Here is an 18,035-nt window from a genome sequence, read left to right as displayed (position 1 = left end):
ACTCCTGGGAATTTGGCCTAATTCCAGAAGCAAATCAACCCAAGAATTTTATAAACACTAATCTGATTTTCATTTTCTTATCAGCCACGAATTATAGATTTACATTGTACAACATAACTAAGCAAAATATGGGCTCCCCAAATCTATTCTACGAACTGGGCCAGATAAATCAATTCTATTTGTCAGTTAAATTTAAACGATTTATTTTAATTAACTCCATTTTGACGTATCATTTCTAGAATACCTATATAAATCTGGCATTCATGGAAATGGCATCCTTTTCAGCTAGCAAAATATCACAAGCTTCAGAGTCAGCCAGATCTGCCTTTTGTCGTATTAACAAGTATTTATGAATCATACAATGCTGCAGATACTAAGGCATGACTCTGGGGATTAAATCCTAGTTCCTGTTTCCCAGGAGAAGTGAGAGGAGCTGGGGGTAGGCAGACTTGGAGAGCCTGACCTGAAGAGAGGTGGGTCATGTCCAGATATTAGCACCTAAAGAATGCAGAGCCCACAAATTAACTGGGGCAAGTATTCCAGACAACCTGCCTAAACAGGAATGTGAGTTTATTTTTTTGTCTGTAATTTTTTAAAAAATTCTAGAACTCCCATATACTAATTCACCCTGAACAATGAAACTTCTTTAAATCTGTGGCTTCATTTTTAAACCAGGAATAACTATATAGGAAATGTGTAAAATGTCTGGTCTGGTAGCAAAGAGTAGTTGTTTTTAAAAAAGGCACCTATTATTGTTATTGTTATTATCCCCATTGTCTCCATGATAGTAAGCTTTTTCTATATGTGATTTAGGTTTTCAAATATCTCATGAAACTTGCCAAGGTATATTTAGATGCATGCAGTAGATCCGAGCACATTTAATGACAGACTGTGTCTAAGGTAGCTCTGCTATGGTTTTTGTCTTTTAGAAAAATGCTGTTCAGAATCAATGCATCACAGAAATTAAAAGCCCAGCTTAAGGTATTACTGAGTCATAGTCCATTGCCTGAGGAGAGCAGAACCATCCATCCCCCACAGGCAGGTCTACACTTGATACCGATGGGTCTTCCTAAATCTTTATGTGATCTAAGTTTTGTTATAGTTGAAATGGTTAATTAGAAGAGGTGGGGGAGTCTGAAATGTCACAGCAAGTTCCTCTTGGCCCACTGTCAAGTTTCATGAATTCTTGGGCTGAACCCATTTGGATTAAGCAGTGACCCAATCCAAACAAATTGCTTCTGGGCCTCTTATCTCCTATTACCTGTTTATGTCCCAATACATCTGCATTGCGTGGCTCAGTGAGATCCATTAAGTCCTTGGGCAGTGTTTACGGCTAATTTTTTTTTTTTTATTTCTTTGAGGCTCAGATTTATCACAATAAATTGATAGAAAACTATTGTGCAGACAGTGAGTAAAACACTTTTTAAAAGAAAGAAAAGGAAAGAAGTATAAGATATGCAATTTCAGTCTGGGAATTCTCAGAGCAACTCTGTGGGTGAAAGACAATCATTTCTTGTAGGTTTTAGGTAAAGATATAATTTACCTTTATTTGCAGACACAAAATTCTAAGAAAATATTACTTGCTGTCAATTCCTCTGGCTTTAAAAAATATTTATGAGATTGAAATAGTTAGTTGGAGGCAGACATTTCATTTCAATGTCAAAGGTCAGGCACACTGGCTAACACCCCAGATAATATTGATGTACTTTCAAAATTTAAAATAATGTTTGCACCATTTATTTATTCATTCATATATAGAGCACCCATCCTGAAGTATCTGGGACACTGAACAAGGTTTACATAAATCTGACTGTTTTTTCCTCTGGGCCATTTGGCTCAGTCTGGTAGACCATAAATATTCAATAATACTTTACAATGACAAAGCATCTTTTATGCAAACATCTCTTAAGCACATTATTCACCAATATTGCAATCTCCTTTTTAACCTACTGGTAAAGTCACAGCAACTAATTGACTTTCTTCAAGGTCCCACCACAAATTTATTTTGTAGATTAGAGTCCAGGTGTCCTGATCCCAGCTATAACTAACGAGAGAAAAAACAAACTAACACATCTTTTAGGTGCTTAAGCTGACGACCTACACTAAATATTTCTAAATTGAATCTTTTAGGCAGAACATCCTCCTTAAAGATGTTAAATGTTGTGATGCATCCAACTGAATTTTATAACTTTTGTTCCAATTTGCCCAAGGCCAGTTACCATTTTCAGAGCCCCAAGAATGACCTATTTTAATTGAATCCTGTTGCAAACACTTAAACTTTCACTCTTTAATAAAATCAGGTTTCTAAATAGAAATTAAAGTTGGAGCAGAAAAATAAAACTTTTCACAGAAAGATCCATTTGAAGTAATAACATAGCTGTACCAAAATAATCAAGCAAAGTGAAAAGCTGGGAATTATTGTGAGATCTGGGCAAGTCTCAAACAGTTCAGGTTACTCAAGCAAAAGGAAATATTTTAAATTCTTTATTTCTTCTCTTCTCCCAAGTCTAAAGCAATACAGGTTAAATATAGAAAAATATATATGTTCATGTATAACTGAAAAATTGTGCTCTACACTGGAATTTGACACAATATTGTAAAATGATTATAAATCAATTAAAAATATTATATTGTTCAAAAAAATAAAATAAATGATTGACATACAAAAAAATTAATAAAATACCAAAAATTTGGAAGATTTATAAATTACTCACAAGTGTGACCACCATAAGAACATACTTTGCAAACCCCCAATCTCAGGGAGTGTAATTGACTGAGGGCCCCAGCTGCTGAGCCCTGAATTCCATTGCGTGTGCAGGATTTGGCTGTGAGGCACACTTCGCCAGGCTGATCCCAGTCACTAATGAATGTGGCAAGGATAGTGTTACAAGCCTGGACCAGGAAGATGTAGGACTCTTCTGACAGGCGACTTTGGATCAAGGACTCCCCAGAGACCTTTGTGAACATTCTTTGAGCCGCACTTAAGTCTAAATGCTTCACTCTAACTTCCCTTCTTCCTTCCCTCACTCCTTTACTCATCAGACCTGCATCCCAGCCTCTCCCAGCTCCCACTTCAGTTTCTCTCTTGGGCATTTCCCCCTAATAAATTTCTTGCATATTTAATCGCATCCTGGCATCTGCTTCTTGGAGGACCCAGACTAACACATCACCTGATTGCAATGATGATGGTGATGGTGATAACAGTGATGGTGATGGTGATAACATTAATGGTGATGATGGTGATGGTGATGGTTGTGGTGGTGATGCTGGTGATGATGATGGTGGTAGTCATGACAGTAGTGAAGATAACGACGATAAGGACTAACATTTATTGAGTTCTTTTAAAAAATATCAGGCCCTGTGCTAAGAGATTGCCTAAATTACTTCATGTACTACTCCCAATAACCTCCAAAATATAGATATTGCTCACCTGAGGGAAGTAAGTCTTTAAAAGGTTAAGTAACAAAAACAAGACCACATGACATGTGAAAGTCAAATTTGAACTCTTGTTTTTCCTAAGCCAGTGAAGTGTAGAAGCACTGGTGCCAGTGACTCCTACATTATATCACTTCTCTGTATTAATATTTCACAGCACAATTTTTCTGGATAGTTATTACATAGTTATAATTATACACAAAATAATAAATGTAGTAAGTTAAGACTTTTGTAAGAAATTGTATTCTTACTTGAACTTTCTGAAAACTAATCAGCTTTTTCTAAAGAAAACAATTGGTATAATAAAATGCACTTAAAAGGATTTATATCCCATAAGTGTCTTTCTAAGAAAAGATACCAGCTTGGAAATTGTAGCAGCTTGCTAATTCCAGAACAGAACTTTCCAATGGCAGCACAAGCCATTTAGAGTACTCTGAGGTTCCTCTGACTCATAAACTAATTGACTCTCTTCAAGGTCCCCCAGGAATCACTGGGTCAGTCTTCAGTCTTGGCAGATTTCTGCTAATGTCTTAAAACAACTCCCTGAATAGAGAGTATTCTGGAGTTTCCATGTAAAAGAATGATTGTAGTTGCTACAAATGGTTTCTACTGTATGCCAGTTGGCAGTATAAAGGTGTCTTCTGTCAGCAACCTCCCAAAAGAGTCTTCTTACATAAATATGCATCCTAATAAGAAAAGCACACCTGCCTTGCAAATAGAACTTTAAGACAAGTTATCAAGACATCACTCCCAAATAGGTTGTCCCTTCCAAAGACCCTCCAGCATGAAAGGAAAGTTACTGTTGCCCCTCACTGACTCGTCAGCTTGTCTCATCATTAAAATTCTGCTTCTACTGGAATCTGGATGGGGTCTGAGCAATAATTGTGATGCAACATATATGACAAGTGCCTCAATTTTGTAAAAACTGGAAAGACCCACTTTCTAACTTTCTCTAAACCAGCACGAACCTTTAGCTCTGACTCTTAAATGGGCAAGAAACTGAATCCCTAAATATTTTCTTAGCCTCTCAAAATCTACCACTTCCACAACCCCTTCCCTGAATGTTACAACTCAGAATATTAACCATACTCCTCAACCTTGAAACCACTTGTTGTTGGCATCACTCGGCTGGCTCTGAGTTCCATGTTGCCTTTTGTTGCTTTCTTTCTTGTGGACCTTATCCTATCATGTTCCCCCTCTGTCACTCATGATATTGACCATGTCGATCATCCTCCAGCCTCTACAAAATAAGGAACGTTCATCGATGTTTTAAAAACCATGTTCCCTGGAGAGGAGTCAGGAGTTGGCACGCGAGAAAGCAGCAGTAATGAGGGGAACACTGGGTGGATGGACACAGGTTCTCCCCACCCTTCCCTTCAACCAGAGAAACTCCATCTGTATCTGTTTTATTAAAGCTCTGAGTTAGAGTTTCTTTGAAAACCGAGTTCTGCTGCACTTAAAAATGTTTTAAAGCCACTGGACTAGAAGATTCCTAGTTTGTTCTGGTCATTCTCATATTCAGGAAGAATGTCAGTTCCTTGTGGGCTCTTCGGAGTCTTTTGAATTCTTTGACAGCACTTAATCCTGACTTTGCCACTTCGTCCTTTTTTGTCTCCGTCTACAGCCCTATTTCAAGCATTCTATCTTTTATCACCTGAACCATCAGCTCTACATTGCTAACTATTGGGAAATCTAACCCAAAATGGAGATATGCATCTCCAGTCACTTCCCGGCGTTTCCATTTAAATACCCTAAATGATTCTCAAACCCAAACTGAACCAATTATATTTCTACCAAACAAACTCCAAACCTGCTCCCTCTCCTGTGTATTTTATTTCTATTCATAGCAACAGCAGCCAAAAACTTACGTAAACTATTATCACAAGTCCCCTTTGTCTTCCTCCTATTTCCTTCCCGTCCTACACTGTATTCATGAACATATCCTTTAGGGTCTCCCTCCATGATGTCTCTTTCTGCTTTTTTCTCCTTTCTGTCCCTGCCACCCAAATTCAGGCCTTCGTCATCATCTGCCTCATCGACTGCAATAGACTAGCAAGCTGTCCCTTTGCTTCCCCACCTCGTTCCTTCAGGGCATCCTCCGCACTGCTGTCAAAACTCTCCTAATATGCAGACTTGATCATATACTCCCTGTGCTGCAGAATATATTATGGCTACCAAGAACCTACCACTCATGATCCCAGTACCAACTCCTTAACCTGGTTCCTTATCTGCATCACGACATGGACCTATCCTACCTCCCTAGCTTCAGGTCCTGCCATTCACCCTCTCATCGGAAATCATAGCCTGTAGCATGCTTTCTCAAAGCATGGGCCAAATTAAGCACAATCATACAGAGCACTTAAAAAAATAAATGTAAATTCCTGGGTCCCATCTGTAAATATCATTATTACCTAACCTGGTATGAGACCCCAGAAATCTATATTTTTAACAAGAACTCCAGGTGATTCGAATAGATTCTAAAGTATGAGAATTCAAAATCATTTACCTACTTTACTAGAGGTGACTATAATATTACCCAAACATAACATAAGCATTCATACTTGTGTGCCTTGATTCAAAAGGTTTTCTCTGCTAATATGCCCCTCCTTGTGTCTTTCCCAGGAAAACAAAACAAACTTTCCCTTAAAAGCCTGATTTAGATGCCCATACAATCCTCCCCAACTTTATTCTTGTATCTCCCCCCCCCTCCTTTGTTCCAAAACTATTTTGTTTGTTCTACGGTTAGAGTTGTCACATCATATCGCAGCCATGCGTCTGCCCCTCTCCCTCACTAGAATGCTGGATTAAAATGATGGTTTCATTTACCTTTTATACCTCCAGACTCTAGTACCCACAGTAAATAAATATCCAATTGGGATGAACTACATAGTACTAATTCAAGTAAATATCCATTCAATTTAATTACTAATTCATGCCAGGGAACCCAGGCCTCCAAGTACAACCTGGAGATACGCCTTTTCTGAATCTTCCTCCATAATTTCTCTCCAACCAGGAGAAAAACCACCCTCAAACAGCAAGCCAGCTAAACTATAGTTTTAGTATAGTTGTATCCAGTCTCTCTCTGAGCCACAGAGAGTTCACTGGGATGACCCTGGAGAATGTCTGTATAGTTTCTATGCTGAGAACTCCTCTGTTCTCCTTTTGTCAGATCAGCTGGGCAACCAGAAGGTATGGCTTGCCTACTTTGCCAGTTTCTTGGTGCTACGAGGAACCAGAGGACACACTAGAGTCCTCGTCGCCATCTTACTCTTCACACAAACACAATAAGCAGTGGCCAAAGCCACTCTGCAGTACTCCACCCTGTGAAAGAGCCTTGGTCTCCCACGCGCTGGAGCAGAGTGGCTGATGGGCATCCCTAACCTGAGCCTGCCAGCTCGACCTGGATAATAATTCATAGGATCTATGAAGGCATGGGCCACCAAGAGGAAATACTGCTCTTTCAAAGATCACCCAGTGTGCGCCTGTATGATGGACTACAGTGACTCCAAAGGAAGAGTATTGTCTTTAGAGTAAATAATGCATTTTTTCCCCAAGTCTCAGGGCCTGTATTTAAATGATTATTCATGGGTGTTGTGGGAGACTTTAAGCCTTAGCTTGGCAATTCCCAATATAAAAATGGGTAATGTTTCAAAAACCATGTTTACGAGTCACCTGCCCAGACACTCACCATTGCCTCTTATATTATTCCCAGGCCAACCCCCAAAAATCTATTTATCTCATTACACACCTGAAGGGCATTCAGCGACACCAACCCCTATTTACAAGATTGTTCCTTTGAGAGCATGTCCTCTAAATTCCCAGTCAGGTGACATGTAAATTCATTTCTCCCTGCATTCAGGGACGCATGAGGAAAGATGAAAGGATGAAAATGAGAGGAGACTGAGATCGGGTATTTCCAGAAATCAGAATCCTGTTCATCTTACACAAACATTCAAGAGTTGCCCTTCTCCACGTGGTTATTGCTCATTAGGGACAAAGAATTATAGCCTCCTCTTTCAAGAGAGAAATTTTCAGAATTCGAAGTAACTCCCACCCCTCTCCTCACTATCTAGTTGAAACATAAACATGGTAATAAGAGGATTTGACATTGAATCTGAAACAGCCCAACTTCTTGTCTGTATTTTCCGTGTTTCCCCTAACTCCATTCAGTACATATTTAGGATACAAACGATTAGTATACATTTTAAATAGGCTTTAAACGGGTGCATCATAGGAAATACTTTTCTAATTTGAATCAACTTAAAACCAAATGAATTTACAGTTTCAAAATATAAAATAGGCCCTTTTAGTTTAAAAAAAAAAAGAAGAAAATCTAGCTTGTTTTTTTTTTTTCTATTATTAAAATGTAAAGGATTTTTTAAAATCTCATTTATTTTGTCAATTGATTCTGCTTAACACTCTTCAGCCCGGTCCACTCTCAATTATCCATGCTAAGGAAGGGGGATCAGTGGCCTGGATAATCTAAAACAGCAGCCAATTTTAAAAGCCCTTGTATCTGGCCCGGGCATACTTTACAATCAAACTCTGATTACTCACACTAATGAAAGGAAGGGCAGGCACCTTGAGAAAGATCCAAGGCCAAAACAGAAATGCTCAGCCTGTTTAGGGCACCTCAAGGCAGAGGCCCGCACAGCATAGTAGAAGGAAAACAAGGGGGCCCCAGCTGCTCCCGGGCCATCCCAAATACCAACACTTAGCCGCAATAGTCATATCAATACCTCTCATAACGTTAGACGTCTTTAAAAGCATGGAGTTACATCTAAATGTCCCCAGGTCAAAGGACATATTGTCCATGTTGTTCCAAATAGTTGATATCAAAATAAATTGTTCATATATACTAAAAACTTCTTTGGGGGGTTTCATTTGCCACTCCTCACTCCCAGCCCCTTACTGTCTCTCCCCAGTTCATAAAGCACACTCAGAACAGTAGCATGAAGGATGAAGATGAAAGAGGCAGTGGAGTGTGCTGCAGGAAAAAAAGATGCAGCCTGGAAGTTAGGAAGCCTGGATCTTTGTCCTCTGCTGGTCTGCGCTCATGCCAAAAGTCAGGTATGCACTCAAGCAGAGGGAACAGTGCGTGCAACGGTACATGAAGGTCATGGCACATTTAGAGAATGACCTGTGTTTCATTTTTGGTCAAAGAATAAGACACAAATGAAGAAGAAACAAGAGATGAAACTGGGCATGTAAAATTACAAAGGTAAAATTACAAATTTTTTTTATGCCATGCAATAAGTTTTGAAATTATTCTGTAGAAAGACAATTTTTAAAAAGTTTAAATAATTGTTCAAATTTATTGAACACATACAGAAAATCTGATGTTCCTAAACACATTTAATATTTACGACAACCCCAAGAGAGGCACCTTTACTGTTCCCAGTTTACAAACGAGACAATGAGGCATGCGAAGCTTAGATGCCCCCCGAAGGGCACACAGCTGGTAAGTGGTGGAGTCAGGGTTCAAACCTAGTCTGTCTGATTTCAACGCTCATGCTGTCTCTCAAGAAATAAAACGAAGTGGTCAGAATTCTAAAAGACCATGCTAGAAGCAAAGTACAGGGGAGACTGGATGAGAGTGAAGGGAGGGAAGGGGAGTTTAAGACGACAAGAGATGGTGAGTCCCCAGGCCAGGGAAGGGGAGTAGTAACAGAGGAAAAAGGTGCGACCAAGAGGTTTAGCAGAGACAGAATGAGAAGTAATCGGTTAGCTAAAGGAGAGAGTAAGAGGAAGGGGCGAGCATGAGCTCCGTATTTCTGTCTTGGGTACTGTGTGACGACCTGATAATTTTTAAAGACTCCCTTAAGCTTGTGCTTCAGTGAACTTACCTGGAAAGCAACTCCTACCAGATGGGCAGGCCCAGGAAGGAACAGTACAAGTAACGCCTCTTTTTTTTTTTTTTCAGTACAACACTGGCACATACTCATCCAAGTAAATATATGTCCTACCTTAACTGATGAATTTGGCGGTGACAAATTAATTTATGTACGGAAGTGCAGGACAGTACATAGCACCCTGCTCCAAACAAATGATTGAGATGCAGCAAATTTTCTTTTGTCTTTCAAAGTTGAATATATTGACTCACGTTTAGCTTTCTATGTAACATCCATGTGTACAGAAATAGAAAAGGGAGAAAGGGCACCAGAAAATGAAATAAGAGACAGACGTGTTACAGTTTATGAGGATATTTGCGTCTTACAGAAACCAAAACCTTTTCCAGAACGTTCCTATTAGGGTGAACAACAGTGTGTGATACCATGAAAGTCTGTGAATGTATAGAAAAAGACAGAGGTGCATACTCAAAATCTGAAAATATCTCCCTGGTTGATTTTTTTTTTTTGCTTGTTTTTATCTTTTAAATGTTCTACAGTTATTCTGTAGTACTGTCGTAGTACAAATAAAGCTTTTTTTCCTAAAAATATGTGATAGGCATCTATTCTGCATCTAGAACTTTACTGATAGAAAAGAATACACAGGCAGGCAGACTGTTATCAATAAATAACCCGCATGTGCCAACTGCCATGGCAACAGGTAACCTTTCAGCACTGCCCATGAATCTGACTGAGGTACTGTGAAAGTTGGTACATGGAGAATCTGTGTGTCCAGAATAAAGGGAGGTAAGAAATGACGAGAAGTGTAAACAGCTTAGGGTAGCCGACCCTAGAGGCAGGCATCTCGACATACAGCCTTTCCTGGTCATAGCATCCTTCTTCCACTTTGACTGTCCTCACACTGTCTGAATATTTCACTCTCTTGTTTCATAGTCTGAAATTCTCGGCTCCATGTTATCTCATCCTCTTTCTAAAAAGCATAGGACGAGAAAATTTCCAGAAGCTGGATGTGTTAGTGATAATGAGGAGGATGAAAAGGGCAAGAAGAAGAGGAGGGAATTCATTTGTTAATTTTGAATAATACCACATGGTTTATAAAGCACTTTTGTTATATAAATATATGTTAATAAGGACTTCCAGTTCAGGATGGGGAATGGAGAGTACATAGTTATTTCCTCTCCCTCACAACCCCATTGAAATGACAGTACATTTTTTAAAGAAAGGATTCACAACAGAGCTGAAAACAAAACCAAACCAAAAAAAAAAAAAAAAAAAAAAGCCCCCAAAGAATACCACAATGACTAAAGTATTTCTGGCAAATAGAAAGAAAATAGGACTGAATTGTCTGAGAAATTAAAGCAAAGAATTGCAGCATAAATTCACGCTCTGAAGACGGCTAGTAGGATTAAGAGGGGTTACCCTGGAGAATCTGCGGGTCACCACTGCAGAGAGTGGAGCAGCCTCAGAGCAATCATCAGTAATTAATTAAAGGATTATCTGGCGTACTGCTGGCCTAGTTGGTTCCCGTCTGCCAGAAGCAGAGCTGTTGGTGCTGCCTTCACTCCATGTGGAAGTCCCAAGAAATGCTTAACAAAAGCTGAAAGAGCTGACAGGAAAGGATTCCTCTCAAGGGTACAGAGACAATCAAGAAAAGTCGAACAAGCTCTAGAACAAAACACAGACTTAAAGGGGAGTGGGGATGGGAAACAAAAGTCAAAAACAAACGGTCAGAGAAAGTCAAATACCGTATGGTCTCATTTACATGTGGAATCTAAGAGAACAGAAAAAGCCAGACTTACAGAAAAAGAATTTGTGCCTTCCAGAGATGGGAGGTGGGGGAAGGGGAATTGGATGAAGGTGGTCAGAAGGTACAACTTCCAGTTATAAGAGAAATAAATGCTGAGGATGTCACATACAACATGATGACTACAGTGAACACTGTTGTGTGCTATATTTGAAAGTTGCTAAGAGAGTAGATTCTAAAAATTTGCATCACAAGTAAAAAGCTTTTATTTTTTATCTTTTTTTTTAATATCTAAAGGAGATAATGTATGTTAATTAATCTTACTGTGGTAATCATTTGACAGTTCAAGTCATTACACTGCACATTAAATTCATACAGTGCTGTATATCAATTATATTTCAAACTGAAGAAAAAGAAAGACATAATAAAAACATTTTTTAAAAGCAAGCAAAAACACTTTTTAAAAAGTCCTCATTATCTGGCAATTGTTGAGGTTCCCCAAATCCTGGCTCCCTTCTCTCACACACATGGTCCTCTAGGAGAAGACGGACAGTCAACATGTCCCACCTGCTTACACAGAATCCTGCTGCTTACAGAGTCAGCGATGTTTCAGTTCATAGAACTACTTAACTTTCAAAGGAAGCCTAGCTCAGCTACTAATATCAACATATTCTTTCATTCAGAAACATAAATGTATATTCAAGGATCACCATCCTTTTGACAAAAACAAATAGCATGAAAGGTAAGAACCCAAATAAACAAATAACCCAAAGATTTCAAAGTGATACAAGAAAGGAAAAAAACTTAATTTTTTTTAAAAAAACAAAACATGACTTCCTGGAAATTAAGCAATTAAAGAATTAAGAATGCATTCTTAAAACTTAAAAATAGGGGGAAGCTATAGCTCAGAGGTAGAGTGTATGCTTAGCATGCACGAGGTCCTGGGTTCAATCCCCAGTACCTTCATTTTCAAAAGTCCAGACTAAAACTTTAAAATATGATTGCCATAATTAAATATTCAATAGTGGGGATGAAAAATAGAATGAACAAAACTAATGTCCAAATGAGTACTCTGGAAGAGAAAGTGGAGGAAATCAACACAGATTCAAATAAGCACAAAATGTAAAAAAAAAAAAAAAAAAAAAAAAAAAATCCTCCAATACTTATCCAACGAAATTTCAAAAAAAGAGATGAGCATTAGGAATTTTGCAGGTGAGAAATCTAAACCTTGAAGAAGTTAAGTGATTGACTCTCCAGCAGTTCACAGGTAGAATGTGATATATTCCAGATGTATCCCACTCGTAAGCCCAAAGCTGAAATTCAGTCAGTACGTGGAAGGGTGGCCCTAAGGCCTGACTATAGCTGGCGCCCATTCTGACTAGTTAATGTGGGTGCCATGCTAGTCAAATCAGTTAGTGAGAGCCCCTCTACTCCTAATGGTCAGTGAAGATGCTGATGCTAGTCTGTCCCATGCCAGGTGCTTATAACTGGCATCCACTCTCAATAGTCAATGCAGGTGCCAGTCTAGCCTAACCCATTGTGTACTGCCAGCATCTGACTGGTCAGTGTATCAGCCAATGAATATCTGAATATCATCCCTGCCAAAGCCCGCACTTGTTCGATGATGCCTACATAATTTCACAGGACAATCAAAATAGGGGACAACTATAGAGTTTTTGTGGAGCTCATATTTTTAACTGGGGAAAAGAAATGAGGGTAGTTTCTGTCATCTCAGCTTTTAAGCTATGAGAAATTTCATGGATACATGCCCACCTCTCTTCTTCCTTTTTCCTTACACATCAAGAACTAAATGACTATGCTTTTAAGTCTGTTCCCACTCCTTTCTTAGGTGGTCCTCACAAAGGGCAGACCTATCTGATGAGTCTCATTCTAGAAAATTACCAAGGGTAGCCAAGAGATCAAGTCTCAAACTGGGATGTTTACTCCAAGGGGTTTAGTAGAAACAAGGTACACAGCTAAAATCAATTGAATGGAGAAAGCAAACAGGAAGTAGTCTAGAGAAATACGGGGTCTGTGCTGACACCTACAGCAGGTGGATAAAATGTGCCTCTAGCTCAGGTTTGTATGGACCAGTTGAGTTTTTAAAAGGTAACAGGGAAGAAACAGCCTGAATAAAATCACTACAAACTGGGCCTAAAACCAATGAATTCAGCTGCCTTGTTTGTGTTCCCATTTGTGTACTACAAAAATAACCCCAAGTTCCTCAACTATAGGATTTCATCTTTGCCACACCAAGGCAAACAGATGGTCAAAGTTTGAGGCCAGCCCAATATCTACCAACATAAAAACGAAGTCAACGTTAAATCAAAGCATAAACATTACATTGATATACAGTGCAGTGTCAAGGGTTGATAATGGCAGTCATAAAACTGAGACTTTTGCTTCCTTAAGAACCACAAACTCAGATCCCAACAGGAGGTGTTAGCAGGTAGTTTAGACTTTGCTTAGGATTTGTGAGATTTTGCAGAGCATGTCTACCCCTTAAGAGCCTTCCCTGAAATCACTGGGAGTTATAAGCTCCTAAGAGCTGTAGAATCAGGTCCTAAATGTTATTTTTATAGTCCCTCTGTGGTCTACCAAGGATGTAAACAAAATACCACTGAGCTTCCTGCTGTTTTGTGCCTCATGTTCCCTCCAGCCAAAAGCACTGGCACAGTCGGCTCCACAAAGGGTTAAAAATCATGGGACTGTTTCTGTACTTGAAAATACTGCAGGAGACTGACTCCCTTCTGTACGAATGATGATTATCTGCATTTTCTTCCCTGTCTCTTCGACTAACAAATTCATTTTTACAGGGTTTACAATGTTCTTTACAACTCACCTGAAGCACATAATTTTCCCCCTGCTTATTTATTTATTTATTGTTTATTATTTATTTATTAGATTTATATTGTGCTTTCCTTCAAAAGGCTCAAGGCACCACACAGTCAACTCTGATATTAAAAAGATTACATTAAACTTGTCTTAAAAACCATAGCGAGAGGAGTGGCCAGCATGGAGGTGGAAGGGACTTGGACAAAGACAGGAAGAAGGAAAAGCTACGGATCTGGTGAAATATGCAAGTGAATAATCAGTATGTTCGGAGGCCCAGTGCCCCTGTCCTGCCCTTTCTGGCCAGTGCCTTTGACGGAGTCAAAATACCTCCATTTCTGTGTGGGGGTGGGGCGTGGGCCTGGGAGGGATGGGGAAAGGGTGGAGTCTGCTATTTCTCTGGGCTCCTCCAGAGAGGGTGTCTGAAAACAAAGATACCTACACAGACAATGTGTTTTGAAAATCACTGGAAAAAGATACATAGTGATGTTTTATAATATATCACAGAGATAGATGGGTTTTTTTTAGAAATGCAATTCATGCTCAATCCTCAGTCCTGCTGAGTGTCAATGACTTCCAACAGCTCTGTAGACTTTCAAGGCCAGGGTAGCCCAAAAGTTCAGAGATTCTCAAAATCACAAAGCGACAGGGTGACCTCAGCTTTTAAGTCCCAGGCCATGTTGATTTAACAAAACCACGTGTTGACCTCCCGCACTTGTGATCCTTGCAGTGGTGGAAGGGGTAGTTGAACAGTAACTCTCCCAGCAGCTGCCGGTAGAACTGGCCAAGAATGAGCAAGAAGGGAGTAAATTCTAATTTGCAGTCCAAAGAAGAAGTGACCACTCCCAGTAAAAGGAGCACACGATCCTATCAGTACAGAGCGGGAGAGAATCCAGCCAGGAGAAAGAACAGCATCATCGCCCTCATCGTTACTATTACTATTACTATAATTAACAGCGTTGTTGTTGTTGTAATTGCTATTGAGTGGGTACTACGTGCCAAGCATGCTTGTGTGACAGTTGTATATGCTGACCTCTTTAATCCCCAGAACAAACCTACAGAGCACAATGACCATTTCATAAATTTTACAGATAAGGAAGCTGAGGCTTAAAGAAGTTACTTGCCCAAAGTCACTCAGCTAGGAAGTGCCTGAGCTAGGATTCAAACCCAGCACAAAAGGATAGGTAAGAGCTCTTAGGTAGAAACCAAGCAAACATACAAAAAGCATCTGTGAGTTGACAAAAAGAAAAGGCACATTGAATTAATTTCCCCTCTGAAAGCTGTTGATAAAGAGTTAACAGCACAATAGCATATTAGGGACCACAAATGAAGATCTTAAAATGAGGCAGCAGCAAGCCCAGTGGAGACAGAAGAGACACAGCAACACTGAGACCCTGTGAAGAGAGGAGCTCAGAAGGGAAGTAATGTTGTCCCCAGGGTTTGAGCGAGCAGGATCTGCAAGGTGGTAACTGAAACCCACCGTGTTGTCTTGTATAACTGATTGCGCATTTGAGACAAGTTAACAGTGGGGTTCTATAGTGAGTCATTCTCAGTAATCTTTTTGTGACTTCCCCTACCTAAATATAAATACCATACATTGAGCAATTACTAAGCACCAAGCATCGAACATATATCATTTTATATAAACCTCACAGCAACATTATAAGGTAGATACCATAATTATCCCATCTTACAGATAAGCAGGCATAGAGAAATTTGAGAAACCTTCCTAGAGTCATACAGAGTTGGGAAAAGGTAGAGATGGACCCCAGATCCAGGAAGTCTGGCTCCAGAGCTCAATGTCCTAGTCTCCATGCTATGCTCCTTCTAGAATCTGATTCTGTGCACTCCATCCCAGGGCTCTGCTACCCCTTCTCACTTCTGCCTACCCTCTCTTCTGAGAAGGAAACTAGCCAACATTGTGTCTCTTGTATTCACTCCTAGAGGGCCAGCCTCATCAAGTCACCCACCATGACCAACTGGAAATTATCTGGGAAAAGATGAAAGAAGATGCCAAAGAGAGACAAAGTGACATGGAACCCCTGCTAACCTGGACATTCCCAGACATGCTTTTGAAAGTGCCTTATATCCCAGAGCATATATGCGTCATAATGTACACAGTCCCCACTGAAGATGTCTTCTACATGGCAGCTGCTGCAATTATTATAGCAGAGCTCCTTGATTCTCATTTCTGGAGGTCTGGGAAATGGCACCTGAGGCTGGGGATCATAAGTAACATGGATTATGCCAGGATCAACCGGCACTCTGTCTAGAAAAATCTTCCCCATCTTCAAATGGCTGACTCCTCATCCTTAAAGTTTTAGATTAAATGACAATAACTCACAGAGGCCGTCCTTGATCACCCAACCTCTTTCACAAAACCCTTTCCCAAAACAACCTGTTATCACTGTAGCACTTACCATAAGCGGTAATTACTTCATTTATTAACTTACTTGGTTTAGTGGATGTACTTGTTTGCTAGGGCCACCATAACAAATACCGCAAATGGGGTGGTTTCAACAACAAAACCATATTCTCTCTCAGTTCTAGAGGCTAGAAGTCAAAAATCGAGGTATCAGCAGGGCCATGTTCCCTCTGAGATGCCAGACAGAACCCTTCCTTGTCTCTCCTAGCTTCCAGTGGTGGCCATCGGGCCTTGGTGGCCTTTGGTTCACTGCTGTGCCCCTCGAATACCTGCCTCTGTTGTCACATGGCATTCTCCATATGTACTTCTGTCTGTGCCCAAAGTTCCCTCTTTTTATAAGGGCACCGGTCATATTGGATTGAGGCCCCACTCTACTCCAGTGTGACCTGATCTTCACTTAGCTAATGACGTCTTCAAACTGCTAGTTCTGGCCCTCAGAACTGTGAGAAAATAAATCTCTGTCTTTAAACCTCCCAGTTTATGGTCATTTGCTACAGCAGCCCAAGGAAAATGCTACAAGACACTCTCTTCACTTTGTTTAACTCTGGGTTAAACGCATTTATTTGACCAAATAAGTATTTTCCACATTTATTTTGACCAAATAAATATTCTCCCATGATAGCTATTAACAATCTGGGGTAGAAAAAGATAGACAGACAGACAGACAGACAGACAGATGTGAAATGCTAATCTAATCTTCCCATTTTACATGGGAAGACACGAAGGCTCGGGGAGGATGGCAGAGCCACACACTCATTCATGGTGGGATGGAGAACTCAGAGGCCCAGCTCCCTTCTAAGTGCTTTTTCAGGGGTTCCCCTTTACTTCCCAGCTGCCCAGGAAATGGAGGTGCATTGTGGTCACCAGAAAAAGAACAGGGCTCAACTGAGGAGCCACCTTCAAGATGTCCCTTGGGCCCTCTGAAGGTATTTATGCAGTCTTTTCTAGCCAATGGGAGAAACTGTTATCTTTTTTAGGGGGGTCACAGCAAATGTGTTCAAGAAACCAGTGATGAAAACAGCTGGTCCAGGGTACACCAATGTCTCAGATAAGCTGGAATTAACCAAAAATACAGCTGTAGCTGGGTCTTCAGCCCTCACCACCCCGACCTTTGTGCCTAAGGAGAGGGACATGGGAGCTCAAGCCTCTCCTTTGCAAAAAGCAACAGCTTCATTTATGCAGTTACAGGCACTCGGATCCTTGGGCTTCTCTTCTTTTTGCCTCCTGGGCCCCACCCTCTTCCCCAGGCGTACAAAGCCCCCAGAAGTAACCCATCCCAGCCTTACCTTCCACTTGATAAGCTGAGGTGGCTGCCCCCCAACCAAATCCCGCAGGGAAAGCCATGCTTTCAGAAGACAGCCGACTGGAACACAGACAACGGAGCTGTACAATTTATCAGAGTTGCCCAGCAGTTGCTCAAACAGGAAGTGAACTTTCATACCACCTGAAGTCTCGGAAAGCAAACGAGTATACAAACAAGGGAGCCTGGTTAAAGGATCCTGCCAGACTGGCTACAGCCTTGATACGAAGACACTTTGTGCAGGGTGAGAATTTGCACTTTCTCCCCCGGGCACTCTCTGATTCTTAACAGAGCTGGATCAGCCCGGGTGCTGACCAAGTCCTGCTTTGGCAGGACACCCATTTATCTAATCTTTTCCCTTTTAACGAAATGCATGGACATTGTTTTTAAAAGTTACATAATCCTGCTAGAACTTTCACTTGGCTGATTCCTCCCAATTCCTCATCCAAG

At 40.4% G+C, this 18,035-nt stretch overlaps 1 protein-coding gene across 3 annotated transcripts in view; it reads right to left on the bottom strand.

Annotated features, from left to right (window-relative positions):
* Nucleotides 1-17,775, bottom strand: part of LOC102509016 (cytosolic beta-glucosidase) — a 102,164-nt gene extending 84,389 nt beyond the window's left edge. The window contains exon 1 of one of the 3 annotated variants that reach the window (XR_004325253.1): nt 17,572-17,775. Coding sequence is in view for 1 of the 3 variants with exons in the window: in XM_006185590.3 (XP_006185652.1) it covers nt 17,572-17,629 (58 nt within the window). In the remaining 2 variants the exon portion in view is untranslated. The remainder of the gene's footprint in view (nt 1-17,571) is intronic. The other 2 variants (XR_004325254.1, XM_006185590.3) reach the window with 2 other exon arrangements.
* Nucleotides 17,776-18,035: the final 260 nt, after the last annotated feature.

This window comes from Camelus ferus, chromosome 2 (assembly GCF_009834535.1).
Source record: "Camelus ferus isolate YT-003-E chromosome 2, BCGSAC_Cfer_1.0, whole genome shotgun sequence".
NCBI lineage: Eukaryota > Metazoa > Chordata > Mammalia > Artiodactyla > Camelidae > Camelus > Camelus ferus.
This window is presented reverse-complemented; position numbering and strand designations above follow the sequence as displayed.